This window comes from Gymnoscopelus braueri (genome assembly GCF_963280865.1).
Source record: "Gymnoscopelus braueri genome assembly, chromosome: 2".
Lineage (NCBI taxonomy): Eukaryota > Metazoa > Chordata > Actinopteri > Myctophiformes > Myctophidae > Gymnoscopelus > Gymnoscopelus braueri.
In genome coordinates this window covers 51,460,949-51,485,360 of record NC_137604.1, presented here as the reverse complement: position 1 = coordinate 51,485,360, position 24,412 = coordinate 51,460,949, and the positions used below count along the sequence as shown (strand labels likewise).

The 24,412-nt window shown below is 40.9% G+C and overlaps 1 protein-coding gene across 2 annotated transcripts; it reads left to right on the top strand.

Annotated features, from left to right (window-relative positions):
• Positions 1 to 1,160: 1,160 nt before the first annotated feature.
• rhot1b (ras homolog family member T1) lies at positions 1,161 to 22,853 on the top strand. 2 transcript variants are annotated; one of them, XM_080417053.1, is made up of 20 exons: positions 1,161 to 1,298; positions 2,556 to 2,614; positions 3,166 to 3,247; positions 4,034 to 4,077; positions 4,178 to 4,231; positions 5,144 to 5,196; positions 5,889 to 5,997; positions 8,956 to 9,057; positions 9,610 to 9,708; positions 10,332 to 10,440; positions 10,608 to 10,728; positions 11,883 to 11,967; positions 12,943 to 13,088; positions 13,696 to 13,796; positions 15,445 to 15,575; positions 16,857 to 16,940; positions 17,433 to 17,555; positions 17,978 to 18,180; positions 20,854 to 20,976; positions 21,875 to 22,853. In XM_080417053.1, the coding sequence occupies exons 1-20, from the start codon at positions 1,262 to 1,264 to the stop codon at positions 21,990 to 21,992; spliced, it is 1,983 nt and encodes a 660-aa protein (XP_080273179.1). In that variant the 5' UTR covers positions 1,161 to 1,261; the 3' UTR covers positions 21,993 to 22,853. The 2 variants fall into 2 exon arrangements, with proteins under 2 accessions (XP_080273179.1, XP_080273180.1); XM_080417054.1 differs by having other exon boundaries at positions 1,226 to 1,273.
• The last annotated feature ends 1,559 nt before the right edge of the window (positions 22,854 to 24,412 follow it).

Here is a 24,412-nt window from a genome sequence, read left to right as displayed (position 1 = left end):
TGGCAACGCTGGCATCAGTCCAGCTGATGCCGACTGGGAACCAATCGAGCGGTTGATTGTGTTCATGTACACAGTCTGTTGTTCTGTTGCAAAAAGGGAAGATAATAAAAACGGCAGTAATATACTGAATTTAACTGCACAAAAATTGAAAACAAATTGACAACACATTAAAAGCGCGCATCTGATGATCTCTCCACGTTTGATGGTAAAGCTAACGGGCCAGGCTAGAAGGGATGTAACCTAGACCGTCAGTATTCTTTTAACACGCTCGTCAAGTCTTCCTTGAGGAAGCATTCACTTTCCGGTTGGCGGACTTCACAATAAGAGCGCATTTGTTATAATGAGAAATCACTCTAGAAATATCAGAATTATAAACAATTAAAAAGATAAAAAGCTAAGTGGCCAATTAAAATACTTTGACGTAGGCCTAGTCTAGTCATTTGGAGCAGCGTGACAGAAATGCACAATAATTTCACAAGCCAGCTGACAGTTCTTGTTCAATATGGAAAGTACTTTTGCACATTTTCAAATGTGCTTATTACATACAGAGCACTTATTCAAGAATGTTGATTGTTGAGGTAACATTGGCATAGAGGTAGGCTACAACTTGGTACTGGGGGGGCTATTTCATTATTTATTTTATAAGAATTAATGTTGTGGGAAATATAGTTGTCATAGCTCTGGTCCACTAACACCAGAGCTAGCAGTCTGATTGATTGATTTAATACTTAATTAACAGTTTGCATAGACAAGTGCAGGGAACTACAGTTCAATACAAGCCAAGGTCTGTTATAAGGATGTTAAACCCAAGAAAGCACTATGGCTTGTTTCCATAGGGGTCCTTTGTACTCAATTCATCGAAAAAGTAGTCAGTTAGTAGTCACATATGCTACAGCTTTAGATTTGAAACTGCTTATATATTGTATGGTCTTGGTCAATTTAAAATGTATATAGGCCTATTCCCAATAGAACACTTATTCATATTCCAGAATGTCATCTGGCTTGTAAGATATAGTGTTTATAATATATAAATAATATCCACTTTTACCCTCTTATTTTGAAGTCCATCAACCGGACGTCACATTTATATAGGTAGTTTTTGACGGAACGCGCTGATGTGATTTTTGACGGAACAGGAACAGCCTCTGACGTGAAAAGAAGGCTCACGCCGTCCGTCGCGCTCTCTGCCATTCATCATCCAGATGAGCATAAATGTTTATAAACAACACATTCAGCGCGCTGTGTCTCAACGCTGGTGAAGATGCGCAAAGACGTGAGGATATTGTTAGTGGGAGAGCGTAAGTATGTGTGTGTGTCATTGTGTAGTGTTGTTGATGTGTGGCTGTTATATCAGGTCACCCTCTGATTTCTCTCCTGCATCTCAGTGGTTGATGATGACAGCTGGGCGCGTGATGCTGACGTCCACCACGGTGTGTCTGTGTGTGTGCACATCATAGCCTCTCATTCACATATATAGGTTAAATCTAATATTCAAAACATGTTATGATATAACCCAGTGGTTCTCAATCTGTGGGTCGGGACTCCCAGGGGGGTCCCCACATGATTTATTTTGGGGGGAGGGGGCACTCCCCAGATGACAGTGAAGTGACAATCTAGGGACTTTTAGTACCTTTTTTAATACCTAAAAAAATGTCCAAATTGTCAAATAATATAAGAAGGAGGCAAAAAAATGAAAATAGATGATCACTGTGAGCTTGTAGATCTGCTATTTTCACAATATCTATCTGTGGAAACACAACTCCTACATCCAACTCCTACATTCAACTCCTACATTCCAAGTGCTTATCAGGGTGGGGGGTCCCCAGTTCAAATATGATTATTTGGGGGGTTCCCAGTTCAAATATGATTATTTGGGGGGTTCCCAGTTCAAATATGATTATTTTGGGGTGTCACAGCCTGAAAAGGTTAAGAACCACTGATATAACCCATATCCATAGTCTGACCCATATATGTTCCTAGATTTTGATGAATTGAATACACAGGACCCCAATGGAAACAAGCTATATTGCTTTCTTGGGTTCATCCTTTTAGCATCCTTTTGTATGAAACTGTACCTCTGTGCTTTTTATTTTACAAACTGTTAATAAAGTATTCAATCAATCAATCAAAACAGAGAGCACTGCCACCAAGATAGTCAAGAATAACATATTGCTTTTAGAGATAAGATATTGACGTAACCATTCACGCCAAAACATATAGACTTTTGTTCATGCTCACCAAGAATAAAAATGCTGTCACTAGTGCTCCTGATCAAATGTATGCATTGCACTGCAGTCCTTTTGTATGAAGGTGTAGGTGACCTGATCTTAAGTAGCCTATAGGCCTATGTTTATGGCCTGATTAGCCTGATTATCTGATTAGTGCACAAATTGATCATTCTGATTCTAATGGTTTAATTTGTCAAGGATTTTACTTGACAAATTAGTAACTAAAAGTTAGGCTGTATATTGTGTAGAAATGAATCTGTAACACACATATTACAACAATTGTAATAATGAATGAGGAACCTTTGTTTCCCCCAAATGATTTCACAGCCAAGGTGGGGAAGACATCTCTCATCATGTCCCTGGTCAGCGAGGAGTTCCCACAAGTGGTATGATTGAATTATTCAAGCTACTGCATCCACTGCTGTGGAGTTAAGATTAACAAAAGGACCGCAATATTGATTTATGCTCTTGAGAGCTTGCACATACGTTGATATGAGTAAAGCAGATTTGGGGAGGGCCCATTCTCTGGACCTTTTCAGGGCCTACGCCATTTCTATGGACAGACCTTACCTTACTATAGTCTATTAATTGAAGCCACTAGATTTGGGTGGTATTTTGTATCTACTTGATTTTATAGGCAAATTGACTGTATGAGGTGTGTGTGAGGGTCTGTGTGCGCAAATATACATTAGAGAGTCTGTTAACCGTGTTAATGAAAGAATTTATGCTGAAATGTAATGCTGATATGAAATGTGATGAGCACAAGGGATAGAAATAGCGTTAGATGAGTCACTTTCTTTCCACAAGGGGGCCTGGCATTACAATTTTTTTGTCCCAGTCCAACTCTGTCATAATACGGAGAATAAATTAGGCTTTGATAATTATTTTACTAGTGATGATTGCCAGTTGTATTGTATCGCGTGGGTATCTGTTACAGGTTCCTTATCGTGCTGAGGAGATCACCATTCCAGCAGATGTCACACCAGAAAGAGTTCCCACGCACATAGTTGACTATTCAGGTACCGTCATCATGGCTAAGACTATTTCTCATTTTCTTTTGACTTATAGTGGTGATTGAAAAATCTTCGTATTTTAATTAACATTATACATTGGATTGGAGAAAAATACCTAAAATGTACCCTTTTCCTGTTATTTAATTAATCATTTAGTGTCAGTGAGTAAAAATAAATAAATGACTTGGGAAAGGTGTGGATTTTTAATAGAGATGTACCGATACCATTTATTTCCTTCCCGATACCCACAACTTGTGTATCGGTCGATACCGAGTACCGATCCGATACCAGTGTGTCATTTAAAAACAATCTATAGGACAGTGGTTCTCAAATTGGGGTCCAGGGACCCTCAGTGTTCCTTGAGGGGGTGCCAAATGGACCCTCACGGGTCTGTAACTCTGAGAGTGTACAAATGGAACCATTTGTAGTACACTCCCAGAGTTATGGGGGTCCTTGAAAATAAAATAAGTTTGAATACCACTGATCTAGGAATAAATAAAAATGCCATTAATAATTGTTAAAGTGCAGCTACAAGTTAGTAAAATAATAATGTAGATAGTACAGTAAGAGTATAAAACAGTAGTGCAACATCAGCTGAAGCAATCAAAATATATTACTATTATGAAATATCATCATGTGATAAATTATGTGGTATCGGATAGGCATAGACTGACATACTCGCCGATACCGATACCAGTATTTTAAGGCAGTATCGACAGCTTTTCCGATAGTGGTATCGGGTATCGGAAACAACTCTTAATTTTTAATAAGTCGTATTTTATACAACCACAGAGGCAGAGCAAACGGATGAGCAGCTGTTTAAGGAGATTTCCAAGGTGAGTTATGGTTCATTGATCTGACCCCCATACAGAATAAATAGCCCATTCCAGGTAGAATCCTAATAATGGACATCTCCGTCTGTCTCTCTCCTTGTAGGCAAATGTGATTTGCATCGTCTATTCTGTCAACAATAAGAAGTCTATGGAGAAGGTCAGTTACCAGCAGCAGTTGTACAGTTGATATTTCGGTATTTTGTTGTCACTGTGCTAACCTGATAGGCTAAATGTGTTTACCAGTAGCCTCTAAAACAGGGGTTTTAGAGGCTCCGCGACCTCCCCAAAATAATCATATTTTAACTAGGGACCCCCCAAAATAATCATATTTGACCTGGGGACCCCCACCCAGACAAGCACTTGGAATTGTAGGCATTACATTTAGTTTAGCCTTCAAAAGAAAAAAAGCCTGGGGCAACCTTGCAGGAACGGTGGTTTAGGAGTGGGAGTGAACCTTGTTATCTCCTAACCAATCAGAGCGCAGAGGGGCGCCGCTCTAAATTTGTTGACGTCAGCGTGTTCCGTGCACAGGCCGGGGGGGGGGGGGGGGACATAGATTGGTGAAGCAATAGGAAGCGGCGCTGGTACCGAGCGCAAGGCTTTGGATCCACCCTTCAAGACCTTCGATAAGGCTGGCTCCTCCAGTCTACATTTAGTTTGACTCAGTTCCACAGATAAATATTGTGAATATTTCTACAAGCTCACAATGCCTCGCAAAGCGAGGCATCGTGAGCTTGTAGAGCGACTATTTTCTGTAGATCGACTGTAGATTGACTATTTTCACAATGTTTGCCTCTTTCTTATGTAATATTTGATAATTTGGCCAATTTGGTATAAAAAAAGGTAATTGAATTGTAACTTTAGAAATGTGCAGATACCCTGTATACACTTATACTGTACTGTATGTTGGTTTGTTTGTTTGAGTGAGAAATCAATGTTGCACATTAAGCTAAACTGGGAGTCCCCTCCCGACCCCAAGTTTGGGAACCCTTGCTCTAAAACACTTGATATGTCCATAATTATAACACTGTGGTAAAATAGTGATCATGGTCTCCTCTCTAACACCCAGGTTACTAGCCACTGGATCCCCCTCATCACGGAGAACACAGACAAGGATAGCAGGTGTGTAGTCTTGTGGACAGTATAATTGTGGCTGAGGAACATGCAGAGATTACTTGGATAGTGGTGGTGGTGGTGTTAGGGTTATTATTAGACATCAATATAGTGTCTAATATAATGGGGTGTCAAAAGTACAATTTTACCAGCTGGTGTATTATTATGTTGCCCTCATGGTGTTTATCGTCTCTGTCGGGTGGAAACCTCATTTATCAAAGACTTTTTTAGGATTCAAATTCAAAACTATGAAAAGTAGCAGATCTACAAGCTCAAAACGCATTGCTTCGTGCCGCGTTTCGAGCTTGTGGATCTGCTGCTTTTGATAGTTTTGTGTGACGCTGTAGTTTGATCAAGTTGGGCGTTAAAGGGATAGTTCACCCCAAAAAATACTTTTTTCTATCGATTAGTCACCCCATTAGTTTTTTGTCACATTCCTTAGCCAATAATTTGATGACCAGCCGACCAGTAGGCAGCGGTTGCCGGTAGGAGATTCAAAGGAGACTCTTTGTGTCTCCTACCAGAACCGCTGCCGGTCATCAAATGATTGGCTTAGGAAACAAAAACTGACTAATCAATAGAAAAAAAGGTCATTTTGGGGGTGAACTATCCCTTTAATTCATGAAAAAAACACAAAAAGTTAGAATATGCAGATAAGAGGTTTCTGCCTGACAGCTAACGTTATGTTGTTATGTGTGCAGGGTTCCTCTGATCCTGGTGGGGAATAAGTCTGACCTGGTGGAACACAGCAGCATGGAGACCATACTGCCTATCATGAACCAGTACAGTGAGATAGAGACCTGTGTAGAGGTAAGGACCAGGACCTCCATACATACCACTTACAAAGAATACTGATTTATGGGTCAGAGATATCATGTGAACGCTGACATTTGGGTCCACGTGTTTACACTGTCCAGAGTTAAATTAAGACATGTGCATTTGACTGTGTATGATTATTACTTTTTAACGCTAAGGCCAGTCCACACCAATGCAGCTCCTTGCAACAAAACTGTTTTAGAGACCGCTGCAACGGTCTGGACTGACCAGTTGCAGACTGGTGCCATTTGGGGATATGTTTGCTAGTAGTTGCAAGGAGGTGCTTTTATCCAAAGCGCTTTGCATAGATTGTGCATCACATTCACCCATTCACACACACATTCATACTCTGATGGCGGAGGAAACCGTGCAAGGCACCAACCTGCTCATCTGGAGCAATTAGGGGTTCAGTGTCTTGCTCAAGGACACTTCGACACTAACTCTGGGGGATAGCCCGGGATCGAACTGGGACTCGCGGTTCCTATCCGGCCGCTCTACCGGCCACTCTACCCCTGAGCCACTGCCGCCCCTGTATTGGAGTGGACTGGCCTCAACCCTACTGTGTTAACTTGTGAAATAGAAAGCTTTGTCTAGGTTAAAGCCCAGCATACACACGGACACGCGCACGCACACACACACACGCGCACACAGTTTATGTTTCTATAAATATTTCTGCCAAGGTTACAGCATAGAACAAAATCAGTTTGGTCCAGTCTGTTTGACCTGAAGCTGGCCAAAGACCAGAATTATGTTCTGTCTCTCGCTTCTCTTGATTTTTCATTATAGAAACATGTTGGATGACCTTGTGTCCTTCCACGAAAGACATTTACAGTTTCTGCTCTTATTCTGTACATTGTTAATGAATCTTACCTTCACTCAGGTTAGCCATTTGGGTCTCACACTGATTCTTATTCAGAACATCTTGAGTTTTTTTCTTGTTCTTTAAATGTACATTTATTTTGCCACTTTTCTGTGTTGCCACTTCTATTGTAGATGAAAAGTAAGGAAAGACGTGCACATCCACACCCTATGTTGGACAGGTGCTGAGCGAGAAATAATAGCCTAAACAAAAAAAATTTACTCACAAGCCCTTCATCAGACACTGCTATTGTACACTACTGGCTCACATGCCAGTGAGGAGCCTCCACCGGTAGGACGTAGCACCTCCGTCCTGCTCCTCTCTCGTTCAACACCTCCCTCTGACAGGCATCTCTCCCATGACGCATTGAGTGACTGTAGATGGGCTATTTTTAGCTGCTACAGTTTGGTCAGCTATTTTAGACATGGTCACTAAACTACTGCTACTATAAACACACTGAATTGGAACGTGGTTGCACTCTATCTTAATGACGTGACGCGCACGTCGCTTATAACACCTACACTACAGGTCACACAATGGACAATTGATCTAGGCTCATTCCTATGTTAATCCACCTGGTGTGAGTCGGGAGCCTCGGGAGCCTTTGTAAACTTTGTTGATGTGTGAATTTAAAGTTGTTTTAAATCTATGCATGTGCCTGCGCGTGCTCCTGGTCAAATAGGTTCCTGCACGGCGTGCAAGGCCATCCCATGAGCAATGCAACCCTGCACACAACCACGGTCACTGCATTACTGGCTTGGCAGATCTAAGCCTTCCCTGGTGTAACAGACACTGACTGTCTAACAGAGCAGCAACATGTTATGTTTGGTCTAATCTCTCAAGAACAGATTCTGCTCTGCGTTGGAATCTGTCGTGAAGGTTCGTCATAACATGTACGCACTGGGCTACAAGTGGGCAGACAAGTGGGCAGATCAGGAAGCAGGCCGCGCTTTACCCAATCAAATGTAGTGGGCGGGATTCACGTGTCCGTCGATCCTTCCCCCTCGAAACAAACCCAAACTAATTTAACAATAGCGTCCGCGGAGCAGACAAAACCACGGAAAGATATTCACATTTTAACTTACTCTTTCATCATAGAAACAAGTGGGCTTATAACCAAAACGATCCATGTTCTCTGGGAGAAGTGGTGTTAGTGTTCCGTGTAGAAATATTGTTAGTGGGAATGAAAACATGGTGGCACCACCGGAAGTGAAAGGCTGAAGGCAGACCAAAACCCTGGTTTCCTTGCGCACGGGTGCTACGTTGTCATTGTCCCAGAGCCAAGATGAGATAGTACAAACAGCAGAGGGCGCTGTTTTTCATTCTCATCTTGGCTCTGGGTTCCCAGATTGTGTTTGGTCAGACTGGTCAATTAGACTGGGCATGTTCCACAGACAGATCATGTTTGTTAATACCCTATAACTGGGTCTGGCTTGGCACGCACACACACACGCATGCTAGGGCATTCACCGAATAGTCGAATATTCGAATATTCGAATATCAAACCGACTATTCGACTATCAAACCACTATTCGATTATTCTATAATTATTATTATTTTTTTTTCTACAGCAGACACGCAGCTGTGAGCTCTGGTGTGACGTCAACTCGCATTCCTTGAGTCAAGTCATCAATGCCATTGAAAAAAATAAAATAAAATAAAATTATAATCAAATCGATTAATCGAATAATAGAATACTTATAGGTCGAATAATTCGAATGCTAAAAATCCCTATTCGTGAATGCCTTAACGCACGCACGCACGCACGCACGCACGCACGCACGCACGCACGCACGCACGCACGCACGCACGCACGCACGCACGCACGCACGCACGCACGCACGCACGCACGCACGCACGCACGCACACACACACACACACACACACACACACACACACACACACACACACACACATACACACAGAGACAGAAAGGCAAGGCCCTACTTTTGACAGTGATACTAACAGTCCCGTCTGTAGCGTGAAGAAGGAACGACAACAAATGACTTTTTTTGTTTATAAAGGTATAAAGATGATTTGATAGTTCTTTCAGGAAGCATTTGTTTATGTAAACCTATTCTTAATGTTTTCAGTGTTCGGCGAAGAACTTGAAGAACATATCAGAGATGTTCTACTATGCCCAAAAGGCAGTACTTCATCCCACCGGTCCCCTCTACTGCCCAATGAAAAAAGATGTAAGCTGCAGAAGGAAGCTATCGATGAATTGTATTATTTTGCCCCATGACCTGGTGTAACAGTCCAAAATGTGGTTAAAGTGGGCTAGCTTGTTTCATAGCCTGGGGTATATTCTGGGCTAGTCCGGTTTATACCCCAGGGTATCAAACAGGCTAGCCCCCTTTAACCCCGGTTATAGTTTGGCCAGGGGTCCATTTTGTGGCCTAATGTATACAGGACGTCACTTTGACAAATAATAGATCTACAAATTAACATGTTGCACCGTGATACATAGTTAGCTTGTAGATCTGTTCTGTTTGTCACGTGACAGCTTTGCTCGAGTCTGTCTTGGTGCATTGATAGCGTACTGGAGTAAGAGCCTCATTATTGCACCATATGATTTCTATAGACCTGGGAATGAGGTCAAATACTTTGGAAAAGTTATGGAAAAGTTTTGAAAATTCATTGTTGAAAATGTGTGGGAACGCTGTTTTTAGATCTGAATCTACTGACTTTGGAGACCAGTTTGTTTCACTGACTTTATGAATCATGTGTTACTGTTTGATTCCCAGATGAAACTACTTTGTATGAAAGCCCTGACACGAATCTTCAGAGTGTCCGACCTCGACAATGATGGAATTCTCAATGATATTGAGCTAAACTTCTTCCAGGCAAGTTAACCACTTATACCCTATACATCATATATCAGCCCTATCCTCCTATAATTCTTCAAAGCTCTGTAGTGGTGAGGCCAAAATCTGTTCTGCCCGGTGCTCCTCAGTGGCTGGAGCTATTGATCTGAATTTGCACACAGCCATTGACCATTACCATGTGCACGGAACAGTGAAGCCCGTTTTTCAATTTCACCAAATCTCAGCTGTTTATTAGCGTTTTTGTGTCAAAGAATGTCGCCACGGTTACGGCTGCCCAGCTGTGGAATGGCCCCGCGAGCTATGGGACGAACTGCCTCCCGGGTTGCCAGATCATGTGCGCATATCCCCCCACGGGAATGGACTAGTATACTTAATTGACAGGATTCCCCCAGTGGTCTGTCACCACATCTCTTTGCCGAAAATAGCCAGTCTACAAGCTCACAATGTGTCCCAAACACATTGTGAGTTTGTAGATCTGCTATTTTTGCAGACTGTTCACTTATTTTCGCTGAATGTATGCCTATCATGAGATGCCAAGAATAGGCTAGGCTTCATGTGGTTATGTCACCTGATTATTGTAGCAGTCGGTCGGTCTGTTGTAGCACTTTGATTCATGTGTGTGTATGTGTATTCATTCACAGAGGATATGCTTCAACACACCACTAGCACCTCAGGCTCTAGAGGATGTAAAGAACGTGGTGAAGAAGAATCTGAACGATGGAGTACGTGACAATGGCCTCACCCTGAAAGGTAACGATTGATAGTCTGACTCATCCAAGTGTCTAAAACAGTGGCACTGGACGATTTCAACTATGGAAAAGGGTTAGTTTGTGGTATGTAGCCAGTGCATGTGTGCGCACACACACAGATGCAGACACACTAACATTCATGAACTCTCTGTTACACTGCTACTACAGGCTTCCTGTTCCTCCACACCTTGTTCATCCAGAGAGGACGTCATGAGACCACGTGGACAGTGCTCAGGAGGTTCGGATATGACGATGACCTGGAGCTACACCAGGACTACCTCTACCCTCCGTGAGTCTTTCTTTGCTGCAGTTATTTGATAATAATCTATTATGATTTATACTGCAGCACCCAAAAGAAATAACAGACCCCACCCAGGTCAGTCACTCAAATATGAGTAACTGACTATCGTAAACGATACAGAGCCACCTCCCTGACAATAGCGCCGGGACAATTTGTTTATTTTTGTACCACAATGTTATTTTCCATAGAGAAAAACTTCCGTGACCCAGGGGATGAGTGAGTGACGCCAGGACTTTGGTACTCTATAACTCATAGAAGTAGTTGTTTGGTTTATAATTAGCAACACCTGGTGGAAAAAATACATGAGACTTTTTAATGCAATGTTTCATATTTTTTGACAATAAAGGAGACTCATATCTTGAGACGCGCCCAACGAGACATGTACTTCATCGTACAACGGGATTGCACGCCGAGAACATACAAGCTCACAACCGCGTCGCGGATGCGTCCGTTGTGAGCTTGGGGGTCTGCTATTCTCGTCCGTTCTCTGCGCGTGACACCTTCGCTGGACGGAGCATAAATTAGGCTTGATGGGCTGCAGCTGCGCGAGCAATAGCAGGCTCTGGTGCAGTGATCATAGAGCGCTCCCTCCGGTCTGATGACAGCCACTGGAGGTGGGGTTTGGGGGACAACTGCTTTGAATTGAATTTGAATTGCTACTATTGTTTACACACAACAGAAACCAAGGATTATATATTTCATGAGCGAGAGATCGCAGTAAAAATCCTAAGCATTCTTCCTCCATACTGGGAGAAAAACAGCATCTGAAAGTTTGATGGGATGCATTTTTGAGTGCAGTGCACGCACTATAAACGACTCTACTTAATTCCACCATACCCAGGGTTGCATTGCTCATGGGACGGCCTTGCACGCCGTGCAGGAACGTATTTGACGAGGAGCACGTGCAGGCACATGCATAGATTTAAAACAACTTTAAATTAACACCTCAACAAAGTTAACATAGGAATGAGCATATCAATTGTCCATTGTGTGACCTGTAGTGTAGGTGTTAAGCGATGTGCGCATCACGTCATTAAAATACAGTGCCACCACGTTCCAATTCAGCAATGCAACACTGACCATACCTGATCCCCAATGTCCTCCAAAAATATATGTATATTTATACATTTCATTCTCCCCAGGTTAAAAATTCCACCAGACTGCACTACAGAGCTGAACCATAACGCCTACCTCTTCCTCCAGAGCGTCTTTGACAAACATGACAAGGTACATTGTGTTCACTTCTGCCCCCAGGTGTGCACTGGGAAGAAACCTCTCGTTCTAAAATACAGCCCTGAGGCAAACACGGAGGCTTGATTTAAATGTGAGCTACTGAGAAGGGCTTGGCAGGAGGGAGACTGTACCATCTTCTCGTGGGATTACTTCTGTCCCATCTGTATATGTTCTTGATGGGTGTCGGCTAGGCCTGTCACAATTATTACATCATCGGCTAATCGCAATCATTTTTGCATAATCGTTTCCATGTTGAAAAATGTTCACACATTTCCGAATATTAAAAAAAGCAGAACTACAAGCAAAGAAAAGCTTACAACCTGTCACTTCGTGACGCGTTGTAAGCTTTTCTTTGTATAAAATGATTGAATATGTCAATAATTTCTTTGTATATTTAAGTTATTTGTCATATCTGCCCTGTGCAAATTTTTTATTAAGAAGCCTAAAATGGCAAACAGAAATAAAAAATGTATTCATAATTTCCAATGTTCAATGCCAAACACACAATTAAATCGTTAATCGCAATTATTTGAGTGACAATTAATCGTCAACTTAAATTTGTAATGGTGACAGCCCTAGTGTTGGCTTCTGTAAATGGGGTTGATAAACTGCAGTTAATCTCCATAGATACCATTGAGAATGCCGAGGTCACACCCACACACACACACACACACACACACACACACACACACACACACACACACACACACACACACACACCCCCACACACACACACACACACACACACACACACACACACACACACACACAGACTTTTCAGGCTGCAAGATGCACATAGACATGATAATTGTTGGTTTTACTTAACAATTTCTCTTAACTTTTTTATTTTATTTTATAGTTGATAAGGGAAATGTTGCCAACGCTAGCATGTGGATCCCACTCTCATATTGCCCTATGATTTAGCTACAGTTAACCAACCAATGAACTGTATGTGTAATCATATTTCAGGACCGTGATTTTGCACTGTCCCCAGAGGAGCTGAATGATCTCTTTCAAGTGTTTCCCTACACGCCCTGGGGTCCAGATGTCCATAATACAGTGTCTACCAATGACCAGGGCTGGATTACCTACCAGGGATACCTCTCACAGTGGACGTATGTACTGCAGGACAGTGGTTCCCAACCTTTTTTAGCTCAAGACCCAAAAGAGAGGTTTTATGTCTCCCCACGAACCCAAACTAGTGAAAATAGCCAGTGAAAATATGCTATTTTCACTATTTCTTGAAAAGTTATTTTTTTTTCTAATTTATGGAATTTCTTTTTTTATTATTCATTTATGATTTCTTTCTTTTTTTTGGGTATTTAATTTATGAAAAATTACGAATTTTCGTGTGGATTAAAAAAATATATTTTGAAATAATAATTAAAAACGAAATGTAAGAAATGAAAAATAAGGGGATATTTATTTTGCGACCCATAAAAATGGGTCCGCGATCCAAACTTGGGTCCCGACCCACTGTTTGGGTAACAGTGCTGTAGGTGTAGGACATCAACATTCTTCCAAGTTTTAGATGATCACATCATTACACACAATTAGTCTCCATGAATCCAGTTTGATGTATTGCATTTCACTATTTCTATAGGTTGTCTGCACTTCTATATTACATTTTTTTGTAGGCTGTTTTTTCTTCTTTTTTCTCACACGTTTTCATTAATATTAAAAAAAGGCAATGGATTGCATCATTTCCTTAATTTTGTCCAGGCTAACAACTTACCTGGATGTCCAGCGATGCCTGGAGTACCTGGGCTATCTTGGGTATTCTATCGTTGCTGAACAGGAGTCCCAGGCATCAGGAATCACAGGTGAGATCTGAAATGCATGCTGATCATCTCCTCAGTAAATTAAATTATGACTCAATTATGAGTTATATTCAAGGTTATATAATCATGCTTTTAGCTAGTAAAGAATGCCTGAGTGTAAAACATAATGTCATTTTAGGAGCTAAATGGGTTATTTTATATGATTTATGACGTATTTGTGCGCTGGATTGGATAATGGTCATATTCACATTGCTTAATAGATGTAGGCACCGCATTGGCACTTTAGAGTGTCTCTGTGGGTGGCCTCCAGTGGCAGTGGTGTAAAGTAACTACCGGTACATTTACTTACGTACTGAACACTTAAGTAAAAATGTTAAGTACTTTTACTTTTCTGGAGTATTTCCAAATTTCAATACTTTTACTTCTACTCCACAACATCTCAGAGGCAAATGTTGTACTTTTACTCCACTACAATTATTTGAAAACTTTAGTTACTAGTTACTTTGTAGATTTTAATTATTATTACAAGACATACATTTACCACTTCAGCCCTATTTAAACTTTGGCTAGTTGAAAATAGCTGATCTACAAGGTTGTGATGTGATGCGTTGATAGCTTGTAGATCTGCTATTTTCAAAACATTTGTGTACATTTTAGACATAATAACTTTTTAAATGGGACATTCTGCATAACGAGTACTTTTACTTTTGCTACTTTAAGTATATTTTGATGCCAATACTTTTGTACTTTTACTCAAGTAAATTTTGATTACCGGACTTTTACCTGTAACAGAGTATTTCTGCATTGCAGTATTGATACTTTTCTGTTGACCGCATTTTGGGGAAATGCTCATGGTTTACTTTATTTCCTTGCACAGATGTATATGATTTCTTGGAAGTTTGTAATGTCTTGGGATGCTGAAGTAAAGCATTTTACACGTGAGCTTTCGTTTGGAATGCGATTCCATTAGTATGCGCGTCGTCATGCAGGTTTCTATCTCCCAGGCTTAGCCATGCCGGCTGATCAGTTTATTGGGGATTGCTATCAGCCTCTATAGTCATTATTATGCACCTGTAACCACCTGGATTCCAAAGGGGAATCCCCTCTAGCTAAGGGAGATATATTAGTCCTTATGGGCTACAGAAGGGCTACTCTGCAACACTCCCAAATACAAATGCAAGCCTGTGTCCCGCTGAGGAAATAGTTTTGCAGTGCATTGATTTTTACTTTAGTGTGGTAATTAATATGCCAATCACCCCCACCACCTAAAAATGACATACAATACAACCCTTGGAGAGATAACCGAGTAGCAGAGTAATCAACCGAGTTACTAGACCTCAACTGACTGTAGATCAGTTTGTGTGGGGTAAGGTTTGCAGACCAGTGGTTCTCAAAACTTTTTCATGTCAAGGACCCCCCCCCCCCCCAAAACAAAAATTCTTGCGAACATTTTTAACTCAAATCTTTGCTTCTGCGGGGGTCCCTGGAACAAAATATTTTGAAATGGCGGTCCACTGCCAAATACATAATCATTTTGGGGGTCCATGACATGAAAAAGTTTTGAGCACCACTGATATAGAAACCAGAAAACTGTTAGGATTTAGAAGACATTTTGTAGAATTGGCCTCAGGTCCTAATGGGCTAGTATAAACTGATTCCTTGACCCTCATGTCTGTTGGTGCTCCTGCAGTGACCAGAGATAAGAAGATTGACTTGCAGAAGAAACAGACCCAGCGCAGCGTCTTCCGCTGTAACGTCTTCGGAGACATCGGCAGCGGCAAGAGTGGCTTCGTCCAAGCCATCCTGGGTAAAAACCTCATGGTGAGCAGCCATTAAATTACTCTGAATACAATCAAAAAACAAACGTGCCTTTTAAAGACATTAGACAGAAGCAACGAGACACATAACAGCTCAAATAAACAATCGTCAATTAAATGCAATAAGCAATCATCAACAAAAACATATGCAATTTAGGCATTTAGCAGACGCTCTTAATCCAGAGCGATTTACAGTTAAAGCAGTTAAATACGAGGTAATACATCAAATGCATAGAAATAGTAATCTAGGATCATAGGTAAACCAAGAACCTATCATCAGTCATATCAGGGGGATTCAAATTGCAGTGAGTAAAAGAGGGTCTTGAGCCTTGGACTTGAAAATATTCAATGGAGGGGTCATACAGTATCTGATAGGGAGGGAATGCTGTTACACAGTCTGATTCTCAAAGTGGGGTCCAGGGACCCTCTTGGTTCCTTGACAGGGTTCCTTAATGAATGGTTTAAGAGCCACTGATCTAGGGGCTCCAACAGCAAAGGCACGGTTACCCTGAGCCTGCTAGTAGCCCCAAGTCAGCTGACCTGAAGGACCTGGAGGTAGGAGGAGGAGGGGTTAAAAGCTCAGCGATATACTGTAGGAGGGGGCCAGCCCGTTTACACTTTAACCCTATATACTTTGTTGATGGGGGTTCCCCCAGGGGTCTATACCTGGCCCCCAACTTTTTGCCCTCTACACCAGGGGTCTTTTCAGGCCAAGGACCCCCTAGCTGAGAGAGAGATGAAGCAGGGACCCCCTCTATATTGTATAAAATTGTGTTTCAGATTAACCCTTTTCTTTTTTACTTGATCTGCTCTTTTCCCCCCTCTACACCTATAACTCTTTGCCAAAAATAGCCGATCTACAAGCTCACAACACCTCGCAGCGCGAGGTGTTGTGAGCTTGTAGATCTGCTTTTTTTGGCTAAAGTTCTCCTCAGAAAAGGGAAGCTAGGGTTCAAGTGGTTAATGTAAAGAAACAGGCTCATCGGCTATTTTTGCAGAATGTTTTCCCCTTGTGACATGCGCAGTATAGGGATGCTAGCGTTAGTAGAGTTGTTACTGTGTGCAGCACACTGTACTGTATATTTTGCACAAATTGTAGCTGCACAGAGGCCTCCGGGTGAGCTATGATAATCACTGATAACAGAAATCAGAGATTCAAACAACAACAATTTCTGGTATACCTATCAATAATCCCCGTCATATTAAACCTCAATCTACGTTGTGTTTTGATCTGTGTTACACGTGATTATTACTGTGTTTTTCCCTCCATGCTAATCTCACACAGCGCCAAAAGATGATTCGAGAGGAGCACAAGTCCTACTATGCCATCAACACAACATATGTTTACGGCCAGGAGAAATACCTCCTTGTGAGTCTCATGAGTATTTATTTTTCTGTGTTGCTTAAATAAAATAAAGAAATATAAGTCCCTATACCCCAAATGTCTTCGCCGAAAATAGCCGATCGACAAGTTCACAACAAGTCTGTGAGTTTGTAAATCAACGTTTTTGCCGAATGTTTGCTCCCCCCCCCCCACCAGAATAGGAACGCAAGGGTTCATGTGGTTAAAGGGATAGTTCACCCCAAAATAACTTGTTTTCTATCGATTAGTCACCCCATGGAGACTTGAATGCATGGATATTTTTGTGTTTTTGTTGCATTCCTAAGCCAATAATTTGATGACCAGCAGCAGTTCCGGTAGGAGACACAAAGAGTCTCCATTGTGTCTCCTACCGGAATTATTGGCTCCATGGGGTGACTAAACGATAGAAAAATAATACTTTTTGGGGTGAACTATCCCTGTAATGTTGGACCTACTGTATGTAATGTACAGTCATGGTAATTGTTATGTCCTCTCCAGCTTCATGAGGTCTTCCCTGATGTTGACTACCTGTCAGACGCTGACCTGGCTTGTGACATCGTCTGCCTGGTTTATGATAGCAGCAACCCTCACTCTTTTGAGTACTGCGCCAAAGTCTTTAAGGTACATGAACACTTGCTGTAAACCTGTCCAAAACGGTTACTAAAAAAAAGAGCCTGTGTTCCAACGGATTCAATGTAGTTATTATTTAGTCACACGCTCTTATTAATACTTTTCATTGGTTCAGTATTTATAAAACTCAAACAGACACACTTAGCCACTTTCACTTTAAAAAAAGAAAATCTAAAATACAGAAAAAAGTGGACCTACAAGCACACATCACACAAGCTCATAGTTACTATGTTACTATTCAAAAATAGCAGATAAACAAACTATTCAAAAAATAGCAGATAAACAAACTCATAGCGCGGCACTCGGTGCCGCGCTATGAGTTTGTTTATCTGCTATTTTTGAATAGCCAAAGAAATCTAAAAAGTAATGTGTTAACGGTGATCCTCATGTGCTCCTCTCTTTTTCCCCTATAGCAATACTTCATGGACAGTAAGACCCCATGTATGATGATAGCAGCGAAGTCGGACTTGCCAGAGGTCAAACAGCTTTACGCCTGCAGTCCTCTGGAGTTCTGTAGGAAGCACAAGATGCCCCCACCTCAGTCCTTCACCTGCAACACTGCCTCAGAGCCCTGCAAGGACATCTACACCAAACTCACCACCATGGCCATGCATCCGTATGTGGAGAAAGCACGTCACAAAACACTTTACACCTAAAAATTCCATTTAGTTTTAGTCATATTTTAGTCCTCTGAAATGTTTTAGTTTTTGTCTAGTTTTAGTCGACCAAATATCATAAGATTATAGTCGACTAAATATACAGTTGATTTAGTCGACTAAAATGTATTTTGGCAGTGCCTTGATGGCATCATAATGGCTGATTTTACAATTGCTTGCATGCTAAAAATTGCCGATCTACAAGCTCACAACGCATCGCAGCACAACGCGTTGTGAGCTTGTAGATCTGCTATTTTCAGAGCGCAACACCCAATCGCAACTTGGGTGCTAAAATGACTTGTCTTTTAGTTCTACTGGATCTCTTCTCCACTGTCCCTCACTAACATTTTAGTCTAGTTTATATTTGTTGACGAAATATTTAGTCTTAGTTTTAGTCATCGTAGCCTAGTTTTTATTTCGTTTTAGTCAGTGAAAAAAAGTAGTCGACCAACATTTTTCGTCATACTGTAGTTTTAGTCAACGAAATCAACACTGCACCACAACGACGATATGTAGCTTGCATTGCTGCCTGGTGCAGTTTTGTTGTTTGATGTGTAGTTTAAACATTGTGCTGCCACATCAGTATTTCCAGCGCATGACCATAAATATTTGTTAAAAGGCATTCTTGGAAAAGTAGGAAACCCACTAGTTTTATACTTTTTGAACTTTTGTAATGGGATTCAATGGGGCTCTGATCAGGCTAAAAAAAGTCATAGACGACTGACCTTATAGATCAGTGGATTCCAGGTTGTCCCCAGCTGAATTATAGATAGTTAGGAACCAAATGGACTCTTATGGGTCTGTAACTTTGAGAGTGTACAAATGGAACCAAATGGATCCGTAAGGGTCCATTTGGTTACATTTGTACACTCTCAGAGTTACATTAACACAGATTTTGCAGTGTAGACTAGGGTCCCAGAGATAGAAAATGCCTTCAAATGGGGGTCCATGGCCTTATGTATATCAAACTGAGGGTCCTTTAAATTAAAATGGTTCAGAATCACTGCTATAGCCGTAAACACCATCTCTTATGGGCATCCCTGACATGGCATATCTTTTCAAATGGGTGTCTGTGGGCTAAAATGTGTCAATTTGGGGGTCCTTGACATGAAAAAGTTTGAGAACCACTGTCCTAGATTACTGATGCCACAGGCTGGCCACATGAAGTCCAAGATCCACAATGGAGCCATGCTCTTCCCATGTGGATCCCAAGATCCACATGATTTTGTACAAATGATAGAGTAAGGAATTGCACTATAATATAAGTGGGATGTAATGAAGACATGTATGGCAGTTTCCAGATTTCTTTCAGAGAGGAATTATTGAATTATTATGAGAAAGAAGCACGGCTGTACAACTATTTCCACTTGTTTAAATCCATGTTGAGGTTTTCCCAAGTAGAAAGAAGCACAGTTGTATAACTGTTTGACACGTTTATCCATGTTGAGGTTGTTTTTTAAAAGATAACACCCAGATTTCTACACGCTGCCTGTCTACTGGTTGACAGAGTGGGATACTGGGCTGGGTATTTAAGGGCCCAATTAAAAGTATCTCACATTCAACTGTAGAAAGTTTTTGAGAGATCTAGCCTTGCCTCTATCGTTATAATTGAACAGACCATACCAAAATAACGATGACAACTTCTATCCTCAAAGAAATGTACAAATTCAAGAAGCTTGTCAGGTTCCAAAGCTGAACCTCCTCTGCCTCTAAGCTCAACTGCTCCACGTCCTCCTCTTTGGCAGAGGCCCTTGGCATCAGTGCCTGACATAAAGTATTAAAAGTCCCACATTAATTCACTTTACTTCCCTTTGGAAGTATTGCTTTGCAGTCTGGCGGGGTAAGTGTTCCTACGGTGTGCTATTATACAGTACGTGGATGGACTCCAACTCTGCTGTAATGTTGGATCGCCCCCAGAGGTTCACACTCCTGCAGTTCACTGTCTTCACACATCACCTCTCTGCCCCTCTGTCACACAGTTACATGATATACAGTAAACTAGCCCTGTTGAGGTCATCTGAAATCCACAGCCTAGTCAACTACACTATTACACGTGGGAGAGGGCATGTACTGTCTGCAGACAGACACACACACACACACACACACACACACACACACACACACACACACACACACCACACACACTCGTACTCGTGCACACATAAGTTGTTGGTCCTAACAAACATCTAACCGTGCCGAAATTATCATTCAGCATGCTTCTGTTTGTTGTAAACAGCAATAGCAAGAAAGTATAGTAATTATTAATTGGAGCAAATTATTTTTTAAACCTTTTAAAATCCTTTAAATTCTAATTGAATGTACTCAAGTTGAAAACACCCACCTACTACAACAGTGTTTCAGAAAGGCTAGATAGCAGTGTAGCTGAGTTGTAGCGACATCCAGATTTACCCATTAGACAATGATGGTGGTGTGTCTTTCGGTTTCTGCTGTACCTTCTTCTGTGTGTGTGTGTGTGTGTGTGTGTGTGTGTGTGTGTGTGTGTGTGTGTGTGTGTGTGTGTCTGTGTGTGTGTGTGTTTACATATCCTGTTCAAACCTGTTTCTGTGTCTATGTACGTACGATACTATGTAGTCTACTTACAGCTGTGTGTGTTTCTTCACCTCTCTTCTCAGCCACGCCCGGTTGCGGTGCATGTGCACATGCAACAGGTGCACCTTCTGCCTGTGTCAGAACTTCCTCAACTCTGAGCTGCTGCAGACGGTCAGGGCCAAACTCTACGCCGTTGTGCTCAGCAGGTCCTTACTTACTTCCTGTTATGACTACTGTGTTTGACCACCTGTTAGCTTGCTAAGATACCATCTCAATCCTTCTCCTCATCATGATCATCACGTTAACCTTCCCTGCTGCGTTTAGCGCTCTGATTCTTTACTTCTGGCTGTTGATTCCACTAAGATAAGGACAAGAATCTATGTAAAAATGTTTTAAATATAGATTCTTGTCCTTATTTTATTGTTTATACATATATACAGTATATATTATATATATATATATATATATATATACATTAAAAAAAAAACATTTCTCAGTACAAAGACATATTCCTCCGTATGTCTACTTTCTCTCCTTCACTAAGATTAGTTGTCTTCCCACCATCTGTCCACCATGGCTTGTCAACTCGAATGGCATGCGAGGCTGTCGGCTCAGTGCTCAGTGCAGGCAGTCGCTCACCTGGAGGCTCACTCAGGCACGCCTCACGAGCCTCAAGGCCTTTCTGGAAGTGTGCCTGTCTTGTTTTCAAGCGATGTAAAAGTCCTGCATGTAAAACCATACTTTGTTCAGTGAAGAGGGAAACAAAATGAGAGCTTCCCCTCCATTCGGCCCGTACAGTCTAGCACTAATCGCCTCAGACTCAGAGCATTCCGATGGACCACTCTCTCATAGGTGTCAACATGGTTACTTACACACAACAGACAGGGAAGTCCTGTTTATCTAATTTATATTCACTATTTTTACAGTATTTAGAAATACTGCATGATAATGCTGTTGCTGAGCCCTCTCTCATTTAGACCTTTTCCGTTTCCATTTCTCTCTCAACTGTCCTTCTCTTCACCATCTCCCCATGTCTATCTTTGTCTCTTATTTCTTCTATCTGTATTCATGTTCTGTTCCTCTGTTTCTCTCTCATTCTCTCAGACATGTAAGCCAAGCAGATCTGAAGAGTTCTACCTTCTGGCTGAGAACAAGTGTTGGGGCCACAGTGTTTGCAGTGTTGGGTTTTGCGATGTACAAAAGACTGCTAAAACCACGGTGATCATTGGACACTTAACAAACCTCCCTTTGGTAGACACTGTCCAGACAAGATTTTGACCACATTTAGCCAAGAAATTAGGCTACACACATCTAGAAGATGAAATTTGGCACATGGTGAAATCCCATGTTTTTTTTCCTCAGACTTTTTCTTCAAACACTGCAAACCGACACTGAGGAATCTCATACAAGCCTGTCCTAAGCTGCTTCATTCTTTGCAATATAATTATATACTATTGTCCCCTGAGGAATGAGGATAAAGATGAAAGATGTATTTAATTTTGTACAAAGGTTGTTAAACTGCGTTCTCTGGCGTTGTCTGAATAATGTGGGCGAAGTATAGATAATCTATTTATATTTATATTAAAACTGACACGATAACTGCTGACAAGTCTTAGTCGGTTGCACAGCATCTATACTTTATTTTCTTTTTTCTCTGGAATGCTGATTGAGATGGCGAAGTCACTATTAACCATCAAAGAGAAGGGTTGTGACCTGTGTGTGTGAAGTATGCAATAGTGTTCAAGTAAGACTGAACAACATGTACATTTTGTATATAGAATTACAAGCTTGTACTTTGGTTGTCCATGCACAATAGGCAATAATTTAATAAGTTATGATAGTTCCGCAGGTTTCAAAACGTTAACAAATGTGTTATGAGGTGCCCTGAAAGAACCACAACTCGCTAAACAATCTGGTATGTTGCTAACATTGATCAGTGGTGGAAAAAGTACTAAAAAGTTTTACTTAAGTAAAAGTATCAATACTGCGATATAAAAATACTCTGTTGCAAGTAAAAGTCCAGAATTAAGAAATCGCTTGAGTAAAAGTACAAAAGTATTGGTATCAAAATGTACTTCAAGTACCAAAGTAAAAGTACTCATTGTGCAGAATGTCCCATTTCACAAGTTCATAATGTATACAAATCTTTTGAAAATAGCAGATCTACAAGCTCACATGCGACGCATTGTGAGCTTGTAGATCGGCTATTTTCAAATAGCCGATATATATATGTATTGGGCTGAAGTGGTTAATGTATGTTTTGTAATAATAATCTAAATCTGCAAGTAACTAGAGTTTTCAAATAATTGTAGTGGAGTAAAAGTACAATAGTTGCCTAGGCTCTGAGATATAGTGGAGTAGAAGTAAAAGTATTGAAAATGGGAAATACTCCAGTAAAGTCAAAATTCCTCAAAAGTGTACTTAAAGTACAGTACTTGAGTAAATGTACTTAGTTACTTTACACCACTGACATTGATAGATTAACATTGACTGCACTGGCATTCACAGTCAAATGTTTGATTCTACAATTTGTATGTTTGTACATCTGAACAGGCTCCTACTTTAGTTAATGGACATTCTTGTGTGTGGAATGACTTCAGTGCGTATTACAGTAGTGTCACAGACACTGACAGTAGTTGCTGTCTTCCCATATTGATCCTTTACCTTGAAGCCCTGGTGTGTGTGTTGTGCGCCTGTGTAATCTCTTATCAATTGCGCGACATGGCACGGTGCAATTATCTTATTATTGCAAGATATATCAGCATGCTTCAGACTTACTAAACCACATTACTCATTACTGTTTTTGAAAATTATTATTGTAACAGATGACTGAGTCAACTACCGGTATGCCACATTTAATGATAGCTCCCGGTAACCCAAAGCGCTTATTCATACGATATCTTCACGGAAACACCTTGAGTGTTCATGTAACTGTGGGAGTGTAAAACATGAACCCTTAAATACCAAGTGTAAAAATGTACAATTTTGCTACGTTTTTTACACTCTTGAGTTAAATTAACACTCTGGATTTTGTTATTATAGGAGTGAAGTCACAGTAACATCTGTATGTTTGCCATCTGAGTGGCCATCCTAGATCACCATTCTATTCTTTAACCCAAAGCTTTATTAAAGGGAAAAAATAAGTTTAAAAAAAGCAAATTTCAATTCCAGTTTGACCACTATTTATTTTTATTTTTAAAATTTCAAAACATTTAGAAAATTGTGAAAATGGCAGATCTACCAGCTGTCATGTCTCATTGTGAGCTTGTAAATCGGCTTCTTTGTTTGTGCGTTTTTTTTTTTGCCATTTTAAGCCTTTATTTGACAGTAAATGTGGAGAGAGTAGGGGAATGACATTCAGCAAATCGTCCGACCGCCTGGGAATTGAAATCAGGGATTCGCTGGTCAGGGCGTTGAGGTCATGTGGTCTGTGCTGTAAACCACCTGGCATTCATTTACCCCAGTGGTTCTCAACTTGTGCCGCAGCCGTGATGATGATATTGCAATTGGGCCCCCAAATATTTGGCCAAACACTAAGATTTTAATGATATATATAATGATATATATAACATATATAACATTAATTATATGGTCTCATATTGTTCCATTAAATTTCCCACTGTGTCTACTAGATTTGTTTAG

What these genes read in the sequence shown, in the direction of transcription:
- rhot1b (XM_080417053.1), top strand. Translation starts at nt 1,262, where the DNA reads ATGCGCAAAGACGTGAGGATATTGTTAGTGGGAGAGC. An exon ending in TTGAGCTAAACTTCTTCCAG is followed by an intron (nt 9,709 to 10,331) that starts GCAAGTTAACCA and finishes ATTCATTCACAG; the next exon opens with AGGATATGCTTCAACACACC. An exon ending in CAATGGCCTCACCCTGAAAG is followed by an intron (nt 10,441 to 10,607) that starts GTAACGATTGAT and finishes CTGCTACTACAG; the next exon opens with GCTTCCTGTTCCTCCACACC.